Source organism: Drosophila elegans, unplaced genomic scaffold (genome assembly GCF_018152505.1).
Source record: "Drosophila elegans isolate 14027-0461.03 unplaced genomic scaffold, ASM1815250v1 contig_149, whole genome shotgun sequence".
In the NCBI taxonomy this organism is placed as follows: domain Eukaryota; kingdom Metazoa; phylum Arthropoda; class Insecta; order Diptera; family Drosophilidae; genus Drosophila; species Drosophila elegans.
Window position 1 is genome coordinate 26043780 of NW_024545513.1, and position 21680 is coordinate 26065459.

A 21680-nucleotide genomic window follows, 5' to 3' on the forward strand; every position below is an offset into this window, starting at 1 on the left:
TTGGGAGCTATATGATATAGTCGTCCGATTTTGATGAAATTTTAACCGTAATTCTGAAGTATTTAACCATTACTACGTGTCGAAGAACTAATAGAAAAATTTAAAAACAGCAAAGTTATAATTTTTTTTTATTTATTTTTTCGATTGTTCCTATGGGAGCTATATGCTATAGTCGTCCGATCCGGCTCGTTCCGACTTATATACTACCTGCAATAGAAAGACAACTTTTGGGAAAGTTTCATGCAGATAGCTTTAAAACTGAGAGACTAGTTTGCGTAGAAACGGACGGACAGACGGACGGACAGACGGACAGACATAAAGATCGACTCGCCTAGTGATGCTGATCAAGAATATATATATTTTATAGGGTCGGAGATGTCTCCTTCACTGCGTTGCAAACTTCTGACTGAAATTACAATACCCTCTGCAAGGGTATAATTATATAAAACAATTAATCTTTAAACTCCATTGATCGTTTTTTGAGCACTCCATTGACAAGTCAACCATTTATTTATTTAACCTTTTGTGTAGCCATTATGAGTAATTACCTTCCTCCAATCACCGAGCGTTTAATAAATCTCAAAGGGGCGTTCTTAAGCTCCAGCAAACCAGCGACTTACTCTTAATTGCAGCTAGTTTTTGTGATTATTATAGTGGGTATCTGGAAATAAGCTGGGTATGCACAACTAGATTGTGTTGCGCTAGAAATTTACTTCCCATTTTGTATTTAAATTATGATTTTTAAGTCGAAAGACTAATTTTAAGTGTATTCCCGGTATATCCCGGATTTTGAATGAAGACCATAGACAAGTTTTCTTTTTTGCCAAGTGTATTTTTGTAAGTGTCTTTGTGTTTACAAATAATAGTGCCGGACGAGAAGAGCAGGGACAAGATCCAATAGAGTGGTGGTTAAACATTTCAAAATTACGGTTTAAATTTCATCAAAATCGGACGACTATATCATATAGCTTCCATTGGAACAATCGGGGAAAAAAATACAAAAAAAATTATTACTTAGCTGTTTTTCAATTTTTTTTTTTAGTTCTTCGACATATAGTAATGATTAAGTATTTCAGAATTACGGTTTAAATTTCGGTGACAAATAAATTAAGTGGCAGCCTCAACCAGAGAGCGGGAAAACAAGAGGCGAAACCCAAGAAAATAAAGACTGTCCCGGGGCTCTGCCCAATATTACAACAATATCATCCAGTCAGCAGCAACAGGTGGCTATCCTTGGGAGTTGGGTAGACTCGACTAGGAGATACCATAGGGTTTGAAGAAGTTTCAGAATCGCATTTTAAGCCTGTTCCCTTTCTTGTTATATAGTTATGTAAAAGCAAATTTAGTGTATTTATTGATATGGGTTTCATATAAAAGGACTTCGAAAATTCTACATGGACTAATCATGTCCTCATCATATTCTGATCCAATCGGCTTTTCATTTTTTGAAAATTTCAAATTTGTTCCCTTTTTCTTGATCAAACTATCCATGCTTTTAATTTCGAGTTCTACTTACACCCATCAGTCCCTACAGAGTTCAGTATACACAACCATGTCGGGGAAATAACACACAGGAAATTGCCTTCTGAACAATACAAAAAAAAACAAATTTAGTTTTAAGCATAAAGTGTTAAATAACATTTTTGAAAAAAACACTTACTTAATAAACAAAACCCAACAAACAAATGCTTGCAAGGACATAAAACGAGATTGGACAAAACACGTGGTTAACAATAGAGTAAGTAAATAATATTAACGCAACTTTTTCTTGCTATGTTAAATATATGAATTAAATTTCAAAGCTTGCTGACTGAATGATATTGATATTTTCTTCTGGCTCGAGAACGTAAACTTCAAATTCCCTGTTAAACACTTAAACGGAATGGCAAACAAGTTGAGTGGAGGATCAACCGTATCCTGCAGTGCAGTTCAGTTCTCAATCAATTATCGACTGGACAAATAGTGAGTAGTAACCAAGCAATTATTTATTTAAATACATTATATTTTTATATTTTGTATTCCAGATGGCAAGCACTTGAAAGTTCGAAAACAGATGTCCAACAAGGAGGATACTGGAGTCAACTACTGAACTGCACCACCGAAACTTAAACCATCCCACCACTCTATTGGATCTTGTCCCTGCTCTTCTCGTCCGGCACTATTATTTGTAAACACAAAGACACTTACAAAAATACACTTGGCAAAAAAGAAAACTTGTCTATGGTCTTCATTCAAAATCCGGGATATACCGGGAATACACTTAAAATTAGTCTTTCGACTTAAAAATCATAATTTAAATACAAAATGGGAAGTAAATTTCTAGCGCAACACAATCTAGTTGTGCATACCCAGGTTATTTCCAGATACCCACTATAATAATCACAAAAACTAGCTGCAATTAAGAGTAAGTCGCTGGTTTGCTGGAGCTTAAGAACGCCCCTTTGAGATTTATTAAACGCTCGGTGATTGGAGGAAGGTAATTACTCATAATGGCTACACAAAAGGTTAAATAAATAAATGGTTGACTTGTCAATGGAGTGCTCAAAAAACGATCAATGGAGTTTAAAGATTAATTGTTTTATATAATTATACCCTTGCAGAGGGTATTGTAATTTCAGTCAGAAGTTTGCAACGCAGTGAAGGAGACATCTCCGACCCTATAAAATATATATATTCTTGATCAGCATCACTAGGCGAGTCGATCTTTATGTCCGTCCGTCTGTCCGTCCGTTTCTGTGCAAACTAGTCTCTCAGTTATAAAGCTATCTGCATGAAACTTTACCAAAAGTTGTCTTTCTATTGCAGGTAGTATATAAGTCGGAACGAGCCGGATCGTGTTACCATAGCATATAGGAACAATCGAGAAAAAAAGAAAAACAATATTTGCTGCTTTTAATTTTTTTAATAGTTCGTCGATATTTAGTGATGGTTTTTTATTTTGAAATAACGATTTAAATATGATTAAAATCGGACGACTATATCATATAGCTTACTTGGAAATAATCGGAGTATTTAAAAAAATAAATTTAAAACAATTTGTTACTTCTCTAGTTTTCAATTGTTTTGTTTAATTCTTTTGGACAAGGAAATGGTTTTATAATTCAGAAATACGTTTTTAATTTTATTATAAATTGGAAAACGATATCATATCATCATCAAAGGGTTTTAATAGGTACTTTGACGAACGGGCGAAGTTCAACCAGCAGTGAGAGTAGCTTGTAGCTTATAGCCCAAGTAAAACCAATCATCCTATTATCTTTTTCGATATAGCCTTTCGGAAACAAACCTTTATTTTCGGATTAAGACCAAAAATGGATCAATTTCAAGCTGGAGCTGGTTTTTACAAGGCAAATCCAAGAATTTCGGTGTTCAGTCGTAGTGATGTGGAAACAGATGCTGAAGATTAAAAAAAAAATTCCCAGGAATCCCGACGAAGGAGTTTAAATTTTGAAAGCTTTAAAAATTAAAAGTTATATTCAATATCAATAAAATTATATTGGATGCAATTGTTCTATATATGACACACACAGTGTCCAACACCTACGGTCGTACATGTCTTAGAGTGACAGTATATACTTTCACTTTAAAATAAACTTGCAATGCGAAGGCACTAATTAAATCCGCATGCGGAGCCCAAATCTTAACTTTTTCTAGTTTCCGAGATATCGAAGTTCACACAGACGGTCATGGCTAGATCGATTCGGTTATTGGTCCTGATCAAGAATATATATCATTTTATGGTCGAAAACACTTCCCTTATTTTTATACCCTTGCAGAGGGTATTATAATTTCAGTCAGAAGTTTGCAACGCAGTGAAGGAGACATCTCCGACCCTATAAAGTATATATATTCTTGATCAGCATCACTAGGCGAGTCGATCTAGCCATGTCCGTCTGTCCGTCCGTTTCTGTGCAAACTAGTCTCTCAGTTATAAAGCTATCTGCATGAAACTTTCCCAAAAGTTGTCTTTCTATTGCAGGTAGTATATAAGTCGGAACGAGCCGGATCGGACGACTATAGCATATAGCTCCCATAGGAACAATCGGAAAAATAAAGGAAAAAAATTATAACTTTGCTGTTTTTTAATTTTTTGTTTAGTTCTTCGACATTTAGTAATGGTTAAATATTTCCGATTTACGGTTTAAATTTCATCAAAATCGGACGACTATAGCATATAGCTCCCATAGGAACAATCGGAAAAATAAATGAAAAAAATTAAAACTTTTCTGTTTTTTAATGTTTTGTTTAGTTCTTCGACATTTAGTAATGGTTAAATATTTTCGATTTACGGTTTAAATTTCATCAAAGTCGGACGACTATATCATATAGCTCCCATAGGAACAATCGGAGAAATAAATGAAAAAAATTATAACTTTTCTGTTTTTTAATTTTTTGTTTAGTTCTTCGACATATGGCAATGTTTAATTATTTCAGAATTATGGTTTAAATTTTATCAAAATCGGACGTCTATATCATATAGCTCCCATAGAACTAATAAAAATATATAAAATAACTATCTAATAATTGAGCTGCAAATCATCATAGCTTCACTGTTTTTCAGTATATACTGAAGTAAAACATAATTTAAATGTTTTCAAAAGTATTTAATTCATGCAATAGCTGCAAGGGTATATGAACTTCGGCTTGCCGAAGTTTGCTTTCTTTCTTGTTAAACGAATACAATATGCCTTTTACTCTACGAGTAACAGGTATAAATACATTCAATTGTTTAATCACATAGCTTATAAAACTAGCATACTATTTTACATATAAACAGATGGAGAAAAGAACACTGTAAAGCTGATCGAGATATATCAACTTTATAGTTACGGCGCGACAACTTACAGAATTCTATTTTTGTAATAGTACTAGTTTATCACAAACTAGTGACTTCTAACTTTCTTTTTGTTTATATGGATCACAGAAATATTTTATTTTCTGCGTATAAACATGATCACGGATATAAATTGGAGTACTCACGGCGATTGTGCAGTAGAACTTGAGCACCAGACACTGGTAAACAATGGCTGCGGTGATCCCCGCCAGAAGAACGTGAGAGATCAGTGCAGAAGCCAAAGAAGAACCCTCCACACGAGCCTTGTAATTCGGCGGTACTTGACATTATGGATGTTATGGAAAGATCAATTATCTGCCACGTGAGACTCGCGATTCTTTCTCTGTCTATGGAGAATTCTGCTAGTGTGCTTAGGAAACAATCACAAAATCATACTTCGAAAGGCAGTGGAGTGCGGCGTTGGCAAAAGGTGACTCAGCGGATTGCCCCGTTCACGTGTTTTTACGTTGGCGCAGGAAAAGCGGCAGCAGCTACAGGTGGTTTTAATTGGCATTGCTCTCCGGTAATTCGTATTTTGTTTGGAGCATTCTAAAGCCAGTTTGTTTTATTGACCTTATCAAGTGACCGGAATTGATCATGTTACACTCATAGAAAAAAATTCCCAAAATTTAGAAATCTCGCCTTTAAATCGGCTAGTCTTTGAATCAATGACAAAAATTTCTTGATTCAAGAAAAAAATTGTAATTAAAAATGCAAATCCTTTCTGATTGTAAGCTTTTAAGAAAAAAACTTTCTTAAAAATAGGAAAAAGACTTAATTTTGTTTTTTTTTCGGACGACAACAGCAACAAAAAACTGTTTAGTTTTTAAAGGTGAATTTGCCTTTAGAGCAATATAAAATACGAAGTCAACGATGTCAGTCGGATGACTTTGCCGAAAGCTCAAAGGGCGTTCAGCAACGTCATTCATTAGGTTTTAAAGGAGAAATCGCCTTTGAGATCAAGAAAGAAGTATCCCTCAAATATAGAAAAGCAGCATTTAACTGAGCCGATTAATGGTAGCCTAGCGGCTTAGTTGCCTGACCAGAAATCTGTGCAGTAAATCTGAGCAGCACGAGTTCGAATCACCCATCTCGAGATTCTTTTTTTTTTTGTATTTGATGAAAAAGGGAAATCACTCACGTGTCCTAATGTGCTTAGCTAAGTTAAGGCAGACAAAAAACTTAAGGAAATTATCTAAAATGATAACAACTTTTTATTGCTAATACATAAAAATAAACCATTTCTGAATATATACATAGTATCAGATTCTAAACCATCTCTGAAAATATATAATTGTTTTGATTTTTTTTACCTTAACTCGTTCAAGCTGACGAAACAGTCTTTACTTTTGACGTTCATTCTTTGAGTGCGAACATAGTCTAGTGTTACAGTGTCCAACTGCCGCGCGGAAGGCCTGGGTTCGATTCTCGTACCAAATAAAAATGTGAGTTTTTTTCAAGTTTTGGAATTATTTGTGCATTACAATGTTCAAATGTGAAAAACTAATTTCGTTTGATGTAGTCTCACTATTTCCTAGCAATTAGATCTTGCACTAGACACAATTTGAAAGAATTGATTCCGAAAACAACATTTATGGACATTGTGACATTCTGCATACAAGACAACACATATTTTAAATTTTAAATATTTATACAATTAAAAGAATGCCGATGGGATCCCCTACATCAACGATTATTGCAGACATATACAGTAATGGAAGAACTTTTAGACAACATTTTGAAAAAACTAGGACAGAAACCTATGATTTATTCGCAGTAGTAAAAGAAGATGAAATACAAAACACATTAAACGCTTTAAATTCTTTTAATACAATTTTAAATTCGCATTGGAACAGAAGGACAATGGAAAGCTAGCATATTTGGACTCGATAGTTCACATGTCTGCAGACATGGAAACATTTTAAAACTTAAGTGGTATAAAAAGACAACCGCAACAGGAAGAATATTTAATTTTAGTTCAAGACACCCTAAAACAATGATCATCAATACAGCAGTTAGTTGTATTCAACGGATGCTATCCATTTCTGACCAAATATTTCATGAAGAAACCAAAGAAGAGAAAAGACTGATTTTAAAAAACAATGACTTTCCAAATCACTTGACCAAAAAATAAATAAAAAGTGACAGTAACATTAAAGAAAAACAAAAATGTCCGGAGCCCACGCAATTTATGTCCGTAACTAAATACCAAGATTATCGGAACGACTAAAGAATTGAGAATTTTACAATAATGAAAAGGTAAAATTAGCACATAAACTAACAACACCCTGCGACAAATGTTCAACAAAACGAAATCCAAAATTCAAATGTCCGACAACAACAATGTCATATATAAAATTCCGTGCAATGGAGACGAAAATGACAAATGTGAGAGCATATACAAGTATGTAGAGACAACCAAATCTAAACTTAAAGCTTGTTTATCACAACATAAATCGGATTTTAAATTGAGGCACCAAATCAGCACACAGAAAACAGCACTTATGGCCCACTGTAAGACCGTCATCAATTTTGGAACAGAAAAGACATTAGAGAAAACACATTACCATTGAAATGTAACACACAATAAACATACCTACAAACATAAGACTGAACTACAAAACAGACACTGAAGGCTGCGCTCATATTTACAGACATCTTCTAAAAGAAAATTAGTACATATTAATCTCCACGTCCCACGCCGCGGACGTGTAAATAATGTATGTTCTTATAATTGTTTTTAATATTTAACGTAAAGTCAAACTCTTATGTTAATTCTTTATGTGTTTTATGTTGTTATAGTTGCCCTGAAGACGGTTGCCGAAGTGCAGCCGAAATCTATCGGAAATAATAAAAAACTTTTGTTTTTCATTTTTCACCAAGAAGCTTTTATAGTACGAAAGCTCGATGTGGGCGCTACATGAGCTATCAAAAATAAACCTTTTGGACCGAATTTCGATCTACAAATCGCTGCTGAATCGCAACAAAACCGACCCGTTTTTGAAGCGGATGGTGACTGGTGATGAAAAATGGGTCACTTACGACAACGTGAGATGCAAACGGTCGTAGGCGAAGAAGGATGGCTAAGCGAGGATTGACGGCCAGAAAGTTTTTGCTGTGTGACTGGTGAAATTGGCAAGAAATTATCTACTATGAGCTGCTCCCCTATGGGAAAGGAATTGTTTTCCATCAGGACAACGCTAGCCCACCCACATCAATGGCTCCGAGAACTTGGATTGGAGGTTCTTTCAATGTCTATCAATGTTGAAAGATTTAGTGTAAAATTAGCTACAAGGGAGGAGTGTGAAAACCGATTGGCTCAGTTTTCTGCAAATAAGGACGAAGGATTTTATGAGAGGTGTATCATGAAATTACCATCAAAATGGCAATCGATTGTAGAAAAAATGGGGCTTAACTGAAATAAATCGGTTAATTCTAACCATAAACAATAGATTACTTTATACTTGACATTATATTAGAAAAATATTAAGATTGAGTTTGATTTATAAAGGTAATAATTTGTATACCCTTGCAGAAGGTATTATAATTTTAGTCAGAAGTTTGCAACGCAGTGAAGGAGACATCTCCGACCCTATAAAGTATATATATTCTTGATCAGCATCACTAGGCGAGTCGATCTAGCCATGTCCGTCTGTCCGTCCGTTTCTACGCAAACTAGTCTCTCAGTTTTAAAGCTATCTGCATGAAACTTTCCCAAAAGTTGTCTTTCTATTGCAGGTAGTATATAAGTCGGAACGAGCCGGATCGGACAGTCGTAGCATATAAAATTGGGAAAAAATACAAAAAAAATTATAACTTTGCTGTTTTTAAATTTTTCTATTAGTTCTTCGACATATAGTAATGGTTAACTATTTCAGAATTAGGGTTTAAATTTCATCAAAATCGGAGGACTACATCATATAGCTCCCATAGGAACAATCGGAAAAAAAATACAGAAAAAATTATAACTTTGCAGTTTTTCAATTTTTTTTTATAGTTCTTCGACATAAAGTAATAGTTAACTATTTCAGAATAACGGTTTAAATTTCATTAAAATCGGACGACTATATCAAAAAGCTTCCATAGGAACAATCAGAAAACATATACAAAAAAAACAAGAAAGAAAGCAAACTTCGGCAAGCCGAAGTTCATATACCCTTGCAGCTATTGCAAGAATTTAACATTTTTGAAAACATTAAAATTATGATTTACTTCGTATATGTTTAAAAACATTGAAGCTATGATGATTAGCAGCTCAATTATTTGATAGTTATTTTATATATTTTCTATTATTTCTATGGGAGCTATATGATATAGACGTCCGATTTTGATAAAATCTAAACCATAATTCTGAAATATGTAACCATTGCTTTATGTCGAAGAACTGAACAAAAAATAAAAAAACAGAAAAGTTATAATTTTTTCATTTATTTTTCCGATTGTTCCTATGAGAGCTATATGCTATAGTCGTCCGATTTTGATATAATTTAAACCGTAAATCGGAAATATTTAACCGTTACTAAATGTCGAAGGACTAAAAAAAAAATTAAAAAACAGAAAAGTTATAATTTTTTTCATTTATTTTCCGATTGCTCCTATGGCAGCTATATGCTATAGTCGTCCGATTTAGATGAAATTTAAACCGTAAATCGGAAATATTTAACCATTACTAAGTGTCGGAGGACTAGACAAAAAATTAAAAAACAGCAAAGTTATAATTTTTTTTCATTAATTTTTCCGATTGTTCCTACGGGAGCTATATGCTATAGTTGTCTGATCCGGCTCGTTCCGACTTATATACTACCTGCAATAGAAAGACAACTTTTGGAAAAGTTTCATGCAGATAGCTTTAAAACTGAGAGACTAGTTTGCATATAAACGGACGGACAGACGGACAGACTGACAGACGGACAGACGGACAGACGGACGGACAGACGGACATGGCTAGATCGACTCTACTAGTGATGCTGATCAAGAATATATATACTTTATAGGGTCGGAGATGTCTCCTTCACTGCGTTGCAAACTTCTGACTGAAATTATAATACCCTCTGCAAGGGTATAAATATAACTTTACTGTTTTTAAATTTTTCTATTAGTTCTTCGACATGTTGTAATGGTTAAATACTTCAGAATTACGGTTTAAATTTCATCAAAATCGGACGACTATATCATATAGCTTCCATTGGAACAATCGGGGGAAAAAATACAAAAAAAAATTATAACTTAGCTGTTTTTCAATTTTTTTTTTTAGTTCTTCGACATATAGTAATGATTAAGTATTTCAGAATTACGGTTTAAATTTCGGTGACAAATAAATTAAGTGGCAGCCTCAACCAGAGAGCGGGAAAACAAGTGGCGAAACCCAAGAAAATAAAGACTGCCCCGGGGCTCTGCCCAGTATTACAACAATATCATCCAGTCAGCAGCAACAGGTGGCTATCCTTGGGAGTTGGGTAGACTCGACTAGGAGATACCATGGGGTTTGAAGAAGTTTCAGAATCGCATTTTAAGCCTGTTCCCTTTCTTGTTTTATAGTTATGTGAAAGCAAATTAAGTGTATTTATTGATATGGGTTTCATATAAAAGGACTTCGAAAATTCTACATGGACTTATCATGTCCTCATCATATTCTGATCCAATCGGCTTTTCATTTTCTGAAAATTTCAAATTTGTTCCCTTTTTCTTGATCAAACTATCCATGCTTTTAATTTCGAGTTCTACTTACACCCATCAGTCCCTACAGAGTTCAGTATACACAACCAAGTCGGAGAAATAACACACAGGAAATTGCCTTCTGAACAATACAAAAAAAGACAAATTTAGTTTTAAGCATAAAGTGTTAAATAACATTTTTGAAAAACACTTTCTTAATAAACAAAACCCAACAAACAAATGCTTGCTAAAGGACATAAAAGGAGATTGTACAAAAAAACCCGGTTAACCATGCAGTAAGTAAATAATATTAACGCAACTTTTTCTTGCTATGTTAAATATATGAATTAAATTTCAAAGCTTGCCAACTAAATGCGATTGATACTTTTTTCTGGCTCGAGAACGTAAACTTCAAATTCCCTGTTAAACACTTAAACGGAATGGCAAACAAGTTGAGTGGAGGATCAACCGTATCCTGCAGTGCAGTTCAGTTCTCAATCAATTATCGACTGGACAAATAGTGAGTAGTAACCAAGCAATTATTTATTTAAATACATTATATTTTTATATTTTGTATTCCAGATGGCAAGCACTTGAAAGTTCGAAAACAGATGTCCAACAAGGAGGATACTGGAGTCAACTACTGAACTGCACCATTGAAACTTAAACCATCCCACCACTCTATTGGATCTTGTCCCTGCTCTTCTCGTCCGGCACTATTATTTGTAAACACAAAGACACTTACAAAAATACACTTGGCAAAAAAGAAAACTTGTCTATGGTCTTCATTCAAAATCCGGGATATACCGGGAATACACTTAAAATTAGTCTTTCGACTTAAAAATCATAATTTAAATACAAAATGGGAAGTAAATTTCTAGCGCAACACAATCTAGTTGTGCATACCCAGCTTATTTCCAGATACCCACTATAATAATCACAACAACTAGCTGCAATTAAGAGTAAGTCGCTGGTTTGCTGGAACTTAAGAACGCCCCTTTGAGATTTATTAAACGCTCGGTGATTGGAGGAAGGTAATTACTCATAATGGCTACACAAAAGGTGAAATAAATAAATAGTTGACTTGTCAATGGAGTGCTCAAAAAACGATCAATGGAGTTTAAAGATTAATTGTTTTATATAATTATACCCTTGCAGAGGGTATTGTAATTTCAGTCAGAAGCTTGCAACGCAGTGAAGGAGACATCTCCGACCCTATAAAGTATATATATTCTTGATCAGCATCACTAGGCGAGTCGATCTAGCCATGTCCGTCTGTCCGTCCGTCCGTTTCTGTGCAAACTAGTCTCTCAGTTATAAAGCTATCTGCATGAAACTTTCCCAAAAGTTGTCTTTCTATTGCAGGTAGTATATAATTTGGAACGAGCCGGATCGGACGACTTTAGCATATAGCTCACATAGAAACAAATGAAAAAATAAATAAAAAAAAATTATAACTTTGCTGTTTTTTAATTTTTTTTAGTTCTTCGGCATATAGTTTTAGCTAAATTTTTCAGAGTTACGGTTTAAATTTCATCAAAATCGGACGACTATATCATATAGCTCCCATAGAAATAATAAAAATATATTAAATAACCATCTAATAATTGAGATGCAAATTATCATAGCTTTAATGTTATGTTATATGTTTAACGCAAGTAAATCATAATTTAAATGTTTTCAAAAACATTTAATTATTGCAATAGCTGCAATGGTATATGAACTTTGGCTTGCCGAAGTTTGCTTTCTATCTTGTTTATATTCCTTTTATTCCAAAATGTAACTTTAAATTATTAGTGACCAACATTAGAAACAAACCATTCAAAGCTTTAACTCATTCAATATCCAAATTATGAATGATATTTTTTGGAAGTGCTAGCCTATGTTTTGGTTTTGTTTGCTGAACTCTTCATCGAGTATACACCCACACTTACTCCCAGTATTATTTACTTCTAATTTTTATCAGTGCTTTTTTTCCGACTTGCACGATTCAGTCGAACTCGGCTTCGTCTCGAAGCTATAAAAATCCGTAGGGCATCCAGCCGAACCAGTTCCAGCTCGACTCTGAGCCGCGACGGTTGCAGCCGCGTTAGCCATAACTTCCGCAACGCTCGGGGCCAGAACTAATTTTATTTCATTTTATTTGGATTTTCCTCCCTTCCTGCTGCCCTCCTTAGACCACCAACGCTAGCAAAATGCGTCGCGCAGACGCTTTTGCTGTCACGGCTTGTGCGATTTTGGTCCTGTTGCAGATGATGGAACCGGTAAAGGCTGAGGGGTAAGTCAATTCCCAGTATACTAAGTGATCTGATTGGCCGAATCACACACATACACTAGTAGGGTATAAAAGAACTGGCTATTAATTTAAAAGGAATTGATAAATGGTTTAACTATCAATGAAGTTACTAAATACTAATTGATTTAAAAATTTAAAATACAATATTTTAAAAATGATTATTGTTACTCTCTTTCCCACCAAAGCCCATAAAATCCTCCAAATTTGTTATGCTTATGCATATATCTTGATTTCACTTGGCGATATACAGGAAAGTTCTCTGATCTTTGTGAACAGTTCATTTCAGTTAAAATGAAACCAAATATTTGTTTATCTGTTAAACAAATTCTTAAAAATTTAAAATCATTTCCGCAGGGTAATATTGGTTTTGCCTAATTTTGTACGAAGATAACTTTTAAAATTTATGGAAATCAATTAAGTGTTCTTTTTTACACGCTGTAATGCTGATTGAATATCTCAGTAAGCCATTTTACATATATTGTACAGTTAAACAAGTGAACACCTCACTTCTTTTGTTGATTAGTATATTATTAATTTATGACACGATCTCAAATTAGTTATTTTTAGAGTGTAGTTAATTATCAGTAATTATAAAGGATCACAAAGGATTATTATTGAACCAATTAAAAATTTTGAAAAGTAAGAATAATCTGAAAACAATTTGACTGTGCGAAATGTAGTGATGAATGAGTGATGATCAAGTTAACAACATTGTTGTACGTCATCGAGGACTGTAAGTGCGAGGAAAATGGCTGATCGTTATAAACTTGGATTATATAATCTCTAAGCCGTTTTCAAACTTTTCTGAAGCAGATCAGGTTCCATGAAACTTTACCGTTATCTCTAGGGCTATTATGAATGCATGTATAAACAAGTATTTATACATATTTATGTATAACTGATTGCCACAGAAAAGAAAAAAGCCAAAATGCATTAACCTACAGAACATTTTTGAGTGCCAAAACAATTGATAATTTCAAATTTATGAGTTCCATTTGGTATCAATTTGCCTAGAGATTAAACATGATAACATGATTTCTCGATATTCAAGTTTGGGTTATTAAATAACAGTTTCCAAATTCACAAATTCATCATCATCTCCTTTGAAACAGAAAAGTGTAACTAAAATGTAATTACGTTTGTTACCATTTTTAAAGTTTAACTAAATAAAAAAGATTTTGCGGAGGACAGTTCAGTTTTATAGTTTGAAGTTTATAGTTTAATGTTACAACGAAAATATTAGTTTCGGTATGATTCGTAGTGCAATTACGTTTATCACCTTTTTTAAGATCAACCATATAAAATAGATTTACCAGAGGATTGTTAAGGTTCATAGCTTAAAATTTGTGGCTTAATGTGAATTATATAAAAAAGATGCCGGTAAATCTATATTATATGGTTAATCGGATTGTAAAGATTTGTAGCTTAAAATGTATGGTTTAATTTTCCATCGCTAAAATTAGTTTTAGCTTTAAGCCGTATATTTTTAAGGTTAAATTCAAGGTTGCTGATCTATAATTTTAGCAACGTTTACAAGTTTTATCGACCTCCATCATTTATGTTAGGAAACAAATCCTTATACAGTGGAGGATTTTGTCGATTTAAATTTGTAATCCTGTCTAAAGATTGTTATTATTACGAATTAGATATAAGGAATAGAAAAAGGTGTTTCAAATGAAAATCGAAATCGAGCTCTTATATATTAATCTTAGCGGCAATATAATAAAATATATTTATTGAAATTTAACACTTCATTTTTATACCCTTGCAGAGGGTATTGTAATTTCAGTCAGAAGTTAGCAACGCTGTGAAGGAGACATTAACTAGAGTCGATCTAGCCATGTCCGTCCGTCTGTCCGTCCGTCTGTCCGTCCGTTTCTAGGCAAACTAATCTCTCAGTCTTAAAGCTATCTGCATGAAACTTTCCCAAAAGTTATCCTTCTATTGCAGGTAGTTCATAAGTCAGAACGAGCCGGATTGTGCGACTATAGCATATGGCTCCCATAGGAACAATCGGAAAAATAAATAAAAACAAGAAAGAAAGGACATCTTCAATGTTTTTGAACATTTACGCAAGTAAACGATAATTTTAATGTTTTCAAGAATATTTAATTTTTGCAACTAGTTAAATATTTCAGAATTAGAATTTTTTTTTCAATGAAACTTTTTGTAATTATTTTAAAAATTCTTTATGACTTATTAATAGTTTGGGAGTTCAGAATTACGCTTTTAATTCTATTAAAATCGGAAAACGATATCGTATAGCTGTCATATGAACTATCGAATAATGCTATTAAAAATTTACGCAAGTAAATTCATTTTTGAAATAGCTGCAAGGGTATATGAACTTTGTTTCTTATACTATAAGTACCAACCAAAAAAGGTATTAATTACTATACAACAAAGGTAGAGTCGAAAACCACCGCAGCCAGTGCTCGGTAAACAAGATGTTAAGCTGTCATCATTATATGTTAGCCTTAATTTGTTAAATATATATATAAATACCGTTTGATTTTCTTTGACGACTTTGTTATAGTAAGTATACCGTTGTGGGTCCCGGAACCATCCACTCCCATCGCGATTACAATGTGGCCGTTGCCGTTCACCAGACCAAGAACCCGGTCACCCTGAAGGTGGGCATCACCGGGCCCTCCTATAACGAAACCCAGACCGTGGAGTTGGCCAAATCCGATGAGTACAAGCAGATCACCTTCAAACTGCCTCCCCTGGCGGCGGGTAACTATAACCTCACGGCGGAGGGTGTCAAGGGCCTGCTGTTCAAGAACTCCACCAAGCTGGGCTGGTATAACGTCAAGCCGAACATCATAATCCAGACCGACAAGGGCAAGTACAAGCCCGGCGATACGGTCAACTATCGTGTGATCTTCCTCAACGAGAACTTGCTGCCGGCTACGGCCACGGATGAGGCGGTCATTTGGTTCGAGGACCCCAAGCGGAATCTCATCAAGCAGGAGAAGCACATCAAGACCACCGGTGGCGTGTACACGGGAAAATTCGAGCTCTCCGAATTCGCCACCGTGGGCCCTTGGTTCTTGCAGGTGCAGAATGGCGAACAGCAGTCCTTTGGAGAATTCGTTCACTCGCGTTTGTCGGATGCAATGGTCGTCTTCATGGTGGAAAAGTATGTGCTGCCCAAGTACTCGATCAAAATGGAGGCCACCAAAAAGGTTTCAGTGCGAGATGGCGAATTGAACGTTGTCCTGAAGGCCAAGTGAGTAACACGTATAAGTCAGTAATGCCCTACGATGCTTAAATCAGCATCATTCCCTTAGTTACACGTATGGCAAGCCCGTGAATGGCAAGGCTCTGGTCAGTGTCCGCCTGTATGAGTCGAGCCGGTTGACCAATATCAATGGCAAGACCGTGCGCAAGGTCTTCCCCGGCCACTCTGTAATGGCCACCGCCGACATGGTCGCTGGCAAGGCCAAGCTGACCATGGATCTGAAGGAGTTCGCCAGCTATCTGCAGCGAGATTTGACATTTTCGAGTGCTCAGATTACGGCCACCGTCGAGGAGGACTTCACCGGCGTTAAGCTCAGCGAGACGGGCATTGTCCGTCTGTATCCCAATCGCTATTTAATGTCCTGCGCGGACCATCCCACCTGCCGTTCGTACAAGCCCGACAAGGAGCACCAAATGGCCTTCAAAATAACCCTCGTCGATGGTACACTGCTCACGGACACCAAGTCTGTGGTGAAGGTGGGTCAACAGTCTTGGTAATTCTTTTTGTGTTTACTAACTAATATTTATTATTTCAAAATTTCAAAACAAAGGTTAAGTTTACTGAGGGAATTTTAATCAAATTTAGACTTTACGGCAAACAGAAGGAGATTCCAGTACCCAAGATTGAGAACAAAACTTTCGTGTTCGAGAGCCATTTGAATAAGTCCAGCATGGCGAATTTCAAGGTGACTCTACCCGATCTGCCGGACTTGGCCAACTTCACCCACTTCTATAACATTGAGCTGGAGTTTCTCGACGAGAAGCGCGAACTCTACAAAATCTTTCCCTATAGGGAGCCCAAGAAGAATGAGGAGTTAAAGGAGTGGTTTGTGGCCAAAGTGCAGAGGCCAAAGGGCAAATGGAGGTTAGTAAAACTTTTAAAAATAGTTAATATTATATTTTATTCATACATCATTAAGCTACAAAATAAATATGTTCCGTAATGAAATCTTGTCCTCGAGCGTAGCAAAAATGAAGTCTTATTGCCTGCCTTATGGGTCGATCATATTTTGCAATAAAATATATTTCACGTTTTTTCTGTATTTGAGAGCGCAGTACCAGAACTGATGCACCATAGGTGTATTAACATAATAATCATGTATGTACATTGAAGTCAAAATCATTTCCAAACTTAGTATCTAAGCTGTTTTAGCATTAATGGCATTTTATATAATTTAATAAATCCATTTGTTAATAGTTTTCCTTTTGTTCTGTAAACATACACAGAAAAAAATTAATAAGAAATTATCCTTGTTTGGATGAAATTCAGAATCAATTTGGTCTTGATACATGATACGCCAAATGCAAAAAGCATTTGTTTTGAAATATCAATTTTACATTCTTGTTTTCTGTGTAGTACTAATTTAATAATATTATTTTTCTACAGCCTTGATCTTGGGTGATTGAAAATGTGACTTATGAATATAAATGTATACTTATTACAGACTAAAGATCGGCCAGGAGTATCAGGTGACCCTCAACTCCAGTCGTCCGCTAAAATACTTCGTGTATAACATCGTGGGACGTGGAGATATTCTGGAGACGAAGCGATTCGAGTTAGATGAGCCCAAGAAAACCGTCAATGTGACATTAAAGCCCACCTTCCTAACCTCACCCGATGGTCGTATGTACTTCTACTACGTGGATGAGACTGGCGGACTCCAATATGCCGAGGAAAGGTTCAGGGTGGAGCTGGAGCTGCAGAACAAGATCGAAATCAAGGCCCCCAAGGAGGTGAAGCCGGGTGCCGATGTCGAGCTGGAGATCAAAACGCCGCCAAAGTCCTTCGTTGGCCTACTGGCCGTCGATCAGAGTGTGCTCCTGTTGGGCAACCACAACTACTTAAGGAAGGAGCATTTGAACTGGCAAATGGGTAGGTACTTCACCTCCACACCCTGGCACGGCGGCTACTTTCTCTACCCCGGAGAGCTCTCCGGTCTCGTTACGATGAGCAACGCCCACTTCTACAATCGCACCAGACGTAAGTAAATCTAGCTATTAAAATTCGAGCATTAGGAAAAGGTCTTAAAGATTTCTCACTTTATTTAAGTATTAATTAATTTAGAGTTGATTGCCTTACAAAATACCTTAGAACCCTTATAATTTTTGGGCTCATTCCACGAGTATTGTCAAGTCTTTCCTCGAACCTATTTCTTTTAAGCTGTCCTCTGTCCTTTTTCTATATAGTGGTTTATGGTAAAATTTGATCTATCTTCATTCATATAAACTATTTTTTTTTCCTTTGGAGGTCGTAAAGTTACTAACTCAGAGATGGCGCCAACCGCGGAATTGGCCGAGACAGGAGCCGCTGACCCTGTTGTGCGAAAGAATTTTGCGGAGACCTGGATTTTCGCCGACATTAATAGCACTGAGAAGGAGGTGTTCAAGTGGATCAAGACCATTCCCGACACGATTACCAACTGGGTGGTAACCGGCTTCTCGCTGCATCCGCTCAAGGGCTTGGGAATCACGAATGAGCAGGTGCACATTAGGACGTTCCAGCCGTTCTTCGTCTCCGTCCGATTGCCGTACTCGGTGAAACGCGGTGAGGTGATCAATGTGCCCGCTCTGGTCTTCAACTATCTGCCCAAGCAACTGGACGTGGAACTGACCCTGGGCAACGAGGATGCTGAGTACGACTTTGTGGATGCCTCCAATGAGGTTATCGGTGACCGGAAGCGTTCGCTGAAAATTCGAGTGGGTGCCAACGAAGCGGCTGGTGCCTCATTCCTCATCCGACCCAAGGTGATTGGCAATATTCTGCTCAAATTTACGGCCATCTCACCTCTGGCCGGCGATGCTGTGCACAGGGCCCTGAAGGTAGTCCCCGAGGGCATCACCCAGTACCAGAACAGGGCCTTCTTTGTTAATCTCAAGGACACGGATAAGTTCAAGAACACCTTCGAGCTGAAAGTGCCGGCGGAGTTGGTTCCCGATTCGGAGCGTGTGGAGTTCGGACTGGTGGGTGATCTCCTGGGACCAGTGGTCAGGAATCTGGAGCATCTCCTCAGATTGCCCAGCGGTTGCGGTGAGCAGACCTTGTCCAATCTGCTGCCCAGCTACTTGCTCAGGGGCTACCTGAAGAGCATCAAGAAATTGACGCCCGATTTGGACACTCGCATCAAGCGGAATCTGCAGAAGGGCTATCAGAATATGTTGCAATATCGCCACAACGATGGCAGCTTCAGTTCCTTTGGACCGAAAAAGTGGCGGCAGGAGGATCCGGAACGCAATGGCTCCACCTGGCTGACCGCCTATGTGCTGCATTCGTTTAGCAAGATCAAGGACATCGTTGATATAGACAAGAAGATTTTGGCCAAGGGCTATAAGTTCCTGCTCACTCGCCAGGCGGCAAATGGCAGCTTTACGGAGTTGGGCGAAATTTTCTATGGCTCGCAGAGATCTCTGCTGACCCTTACGGCCAACTCGCTGCTGGCCTTGCTGGAGGAGAAGAAGCCCAACCGAACTGCCATTGACAAGGCGGTGGCCTATCTGAGCTCCAATACGGCCGAGTCCGTGGAGCTGTTGCCCAAATCCATAGCCATCTATGCCCTGCAAAGGGCCAAGGCCCCGCAAGCTGCCAAACAGGTGGCCGCCCTCAAAGCGCTGGCCAAGCAGGAGGATGATCGCACTTGGTGGGCCGAGGATCTGGAGGAGCGGCACAAACCCAAGAACTGCCAGGGCTGGTGGTGTTGGGTGCGGAGTAAGGATGTGGAGACCACCTCGTACGCTCTGCTCTCGCTTTTGGAATCCGAGCAGAAGACGGCCGACACTATGCTGAGCACGGTTCGCTGGCTGGTGGCCCAGCGAAATAGCTTCGGAGGATTCGGCTCCAGCCAGGACACTGTGGTGGGTCTCACCGCCCTCATAAAGTTCGCCGAGAAGTCGGGCTACAAAGCGGCCAAGTGTGAGGTGACCGTTTCCAACAAGGGCAAGCGCGAGAAGACCGAGAAGCTGACCACATCGGAGGAGAACGATCTGATGCTCCAGACGGTGGACTTCCCGCAGGGCACCAAGTCCATGGAGTTCGAGGTGAAGGGCACTGGCGCAGCTCTCGTCCAGATAAGCTACCAGTACAATGTGGTGGAGAAGGAGCCGAAGCCCAGTTTCAAGGTTCAGGCCACTGTTATACCCGGAGCATCGTCGGTCAAACTGCAGTTGAACGTTTGCGTGGACTTCGTGGAGAAGGGCAAGTACAAGGAATCCAACATGGCCATTCTGGAGGTGTCCCTGCCCTCGGGCTACACCGCCGATCAGGATAGCTTCAAGGACATCCGTAACATTGCTCGTGTCAGGGTGAGTTGATTGCTACTTAAATACCAGCCTCTTAAGCTAACAATTGATTTCTTTATCTCCCAGTTGGTGGAGACCAAGAACGGTGACTCTGTGGTGGTCGTCTACTTCGAGAAGCTGGCCAAGAACGAAAACAAATGCATTCCCGTCCAAGCCTTCAGGACCCATGCGGTGGCCAACCAGAAACCGTCCTCAGTGATCCTCTACGATTACTATGACACGAACAAGAGGGCCACCGAGTACTACTCCATCAAGTCGAAGCTCTGCGACATTTGCGAGGGAGACGAGTGCAAGCGCAAGTGCCAAAGTATTTAAAGCATAATGAACTCACAATATCTGTTGTTCTAACATCAAATAAAATATTGTGATACATTTACTGCATTTTAAATACTTTCAAGGCGAATTCAGCATAATATTTTACAGACAAACTAAATTCTTAGACGAACGATGATTATCTGTCTTCTGAAAACCTGTTTTAGTTATCACACTCTAGTTGAAAATACGCGTATTCCTGCGGGAATAAATTGTGTTGTGCTGGGCAAGTCGTTTTAAAAAAAAAGTTTTTATCATGACTTTTGGAAAAACTGGATAGTTTAACGGGAGATCGACTAGAAAAAGCTAAACTTTGTACGCCCATAGCTTTCAAATAGTAAAGCAACAGAAAAAAGCAAGAACTTCTGATATAAAACATAAACACCTCTTAATACGGTAAAAAGTCGTGACGATTAAATAAATACACTTATATGATTATATATCTGAAAAAAAAAATTTTCAGGAGAGCAAAAGTGATGCCTGGACATTGCATTGTTAGTATTCAAAAGGTCTTAAAAGTCGTGCAAGGACTTCTACCACCTTTTGAATGCGACATGTACATGCAAAGTGAGCAAAAACCAGGAGGTTTACAAATAAACTTTGTGATGGGAACGTGTGAGAATCATTCCATCCATACAGCAGATTCAAAGCAGATTGTCATAAATATTTTTAAATGCTTTCAGTACATTCCCAAATTGGACTTAAATTAATTTCTTAAAAATAGTTTAGGTATATTAAATGTAATATTTCGAAGCGCGCCGGCGGAATACCTAAACAAGTTTTAAAAATGTACAGTTTAGTTCAAATACTTCTTTATTGTATTCAGACTTTTTTTTACTAAACTGCGTCATCAGCCTGGCAATTAATGTTGTATATATTATCACACTTCAACAGCCGTATCGTGGGATCTTCGCTTTAGCGCTTTTTGGCTTTTGCGCGTTTGTGCTTTTGTCATTTTGTGCTTTTGGGCTTTTTTGCCCTTGCGCTTTTGTGCATTTGTGCTTTTGTCGTTTTGTGCTTTGGGCTTAAGGACGTTTGTGCTTTTGT

At 37.4% G+C, this 21680-nt stretch overlaps 1 protein-coding gene and 2 long non-coding RNA genes across 3 annotated transcripts; all 3 read left to right on the forward strand.

Moving 5' to 3' along the window:
- Window positions 1-1530: 1530 nt before the first annotated feature.
- Window positions 1531-2213, forward strand: LOC108145585. Its single transcript, XR_005977965.1, has 3 exons — window positions 1531-1738; window positions 1803-1962; window positions 2025-2213. It is a non-coding gene; the product is annotated as an uncharacterized LOC108145585 (long non-coding RNA).
- An 8277-nt stretch (window positions 2214-10490) lies between these two features.
- LOC108145586 lies at window positions 10491-11260 on the forward strand. Its single transcript, XR_001774426.2, has 3 exons — window positions 10491-10785; window positions 10850-11009; window positions 11072-11260. It is a non-coding gene; the product is annotated as an uncharacterized LOC108145586 (long non-coding RNA).
- A 1290-nt stretch (window positions 11261-12550) lies between these two features.
- Window positions 12551-20693, forward strand: LOC108145592 (alpha-2-macroglobulin-like). The gene is made up of 7 exons (XM_017271123.2): window positions 12551-12767; window positions 15322-16017; window positions 16079-16505; window positions 16580-16893; window positions 17474-18009; window positions 18277-20324; window positions 20388-20693. Exons 1-7 carry the CDS (start codon window positions 12685-12687, stop codon window positions 20634-20636), a joined length of 4353 nt encoding a protein of 1450 aa, XP_017126612.1. The 5' UTR covers window positions 12551-12684; the 3' UTR covers window positions 20637-20693.
- Window positions 20694-21680: the final 987 nt, after the last annotated feature.

What these genes read in the sequence shown, in the direction of transcription:
- LOC108145592 (XM_017271123.2), top strand. Translation starts at nt 12,685, where the DNA reads ATGCGTCGCGCAGACGCTTTTGCTGTCACGGCTTGTGCGATTTTGGTC. An exon ending in GAACCGGTAAAGGCTGAGGG is followed by an intron (nt 12,768 to 15,321) that starts GTAAGTCAATTC and finishes ACTTTGTTATAG; the next exon opens with TAAGTATACCGTTGTGGGTC. An exon ending in ACACCAAGTCTGTGGTGAAG is followed by an intron (nt 16,506 to 16,579) that starts GTGGGTCAACAG and finishes TTCAAAACAAAG; the next exon opens with GTTAAGTTTACTGAGGGAAT.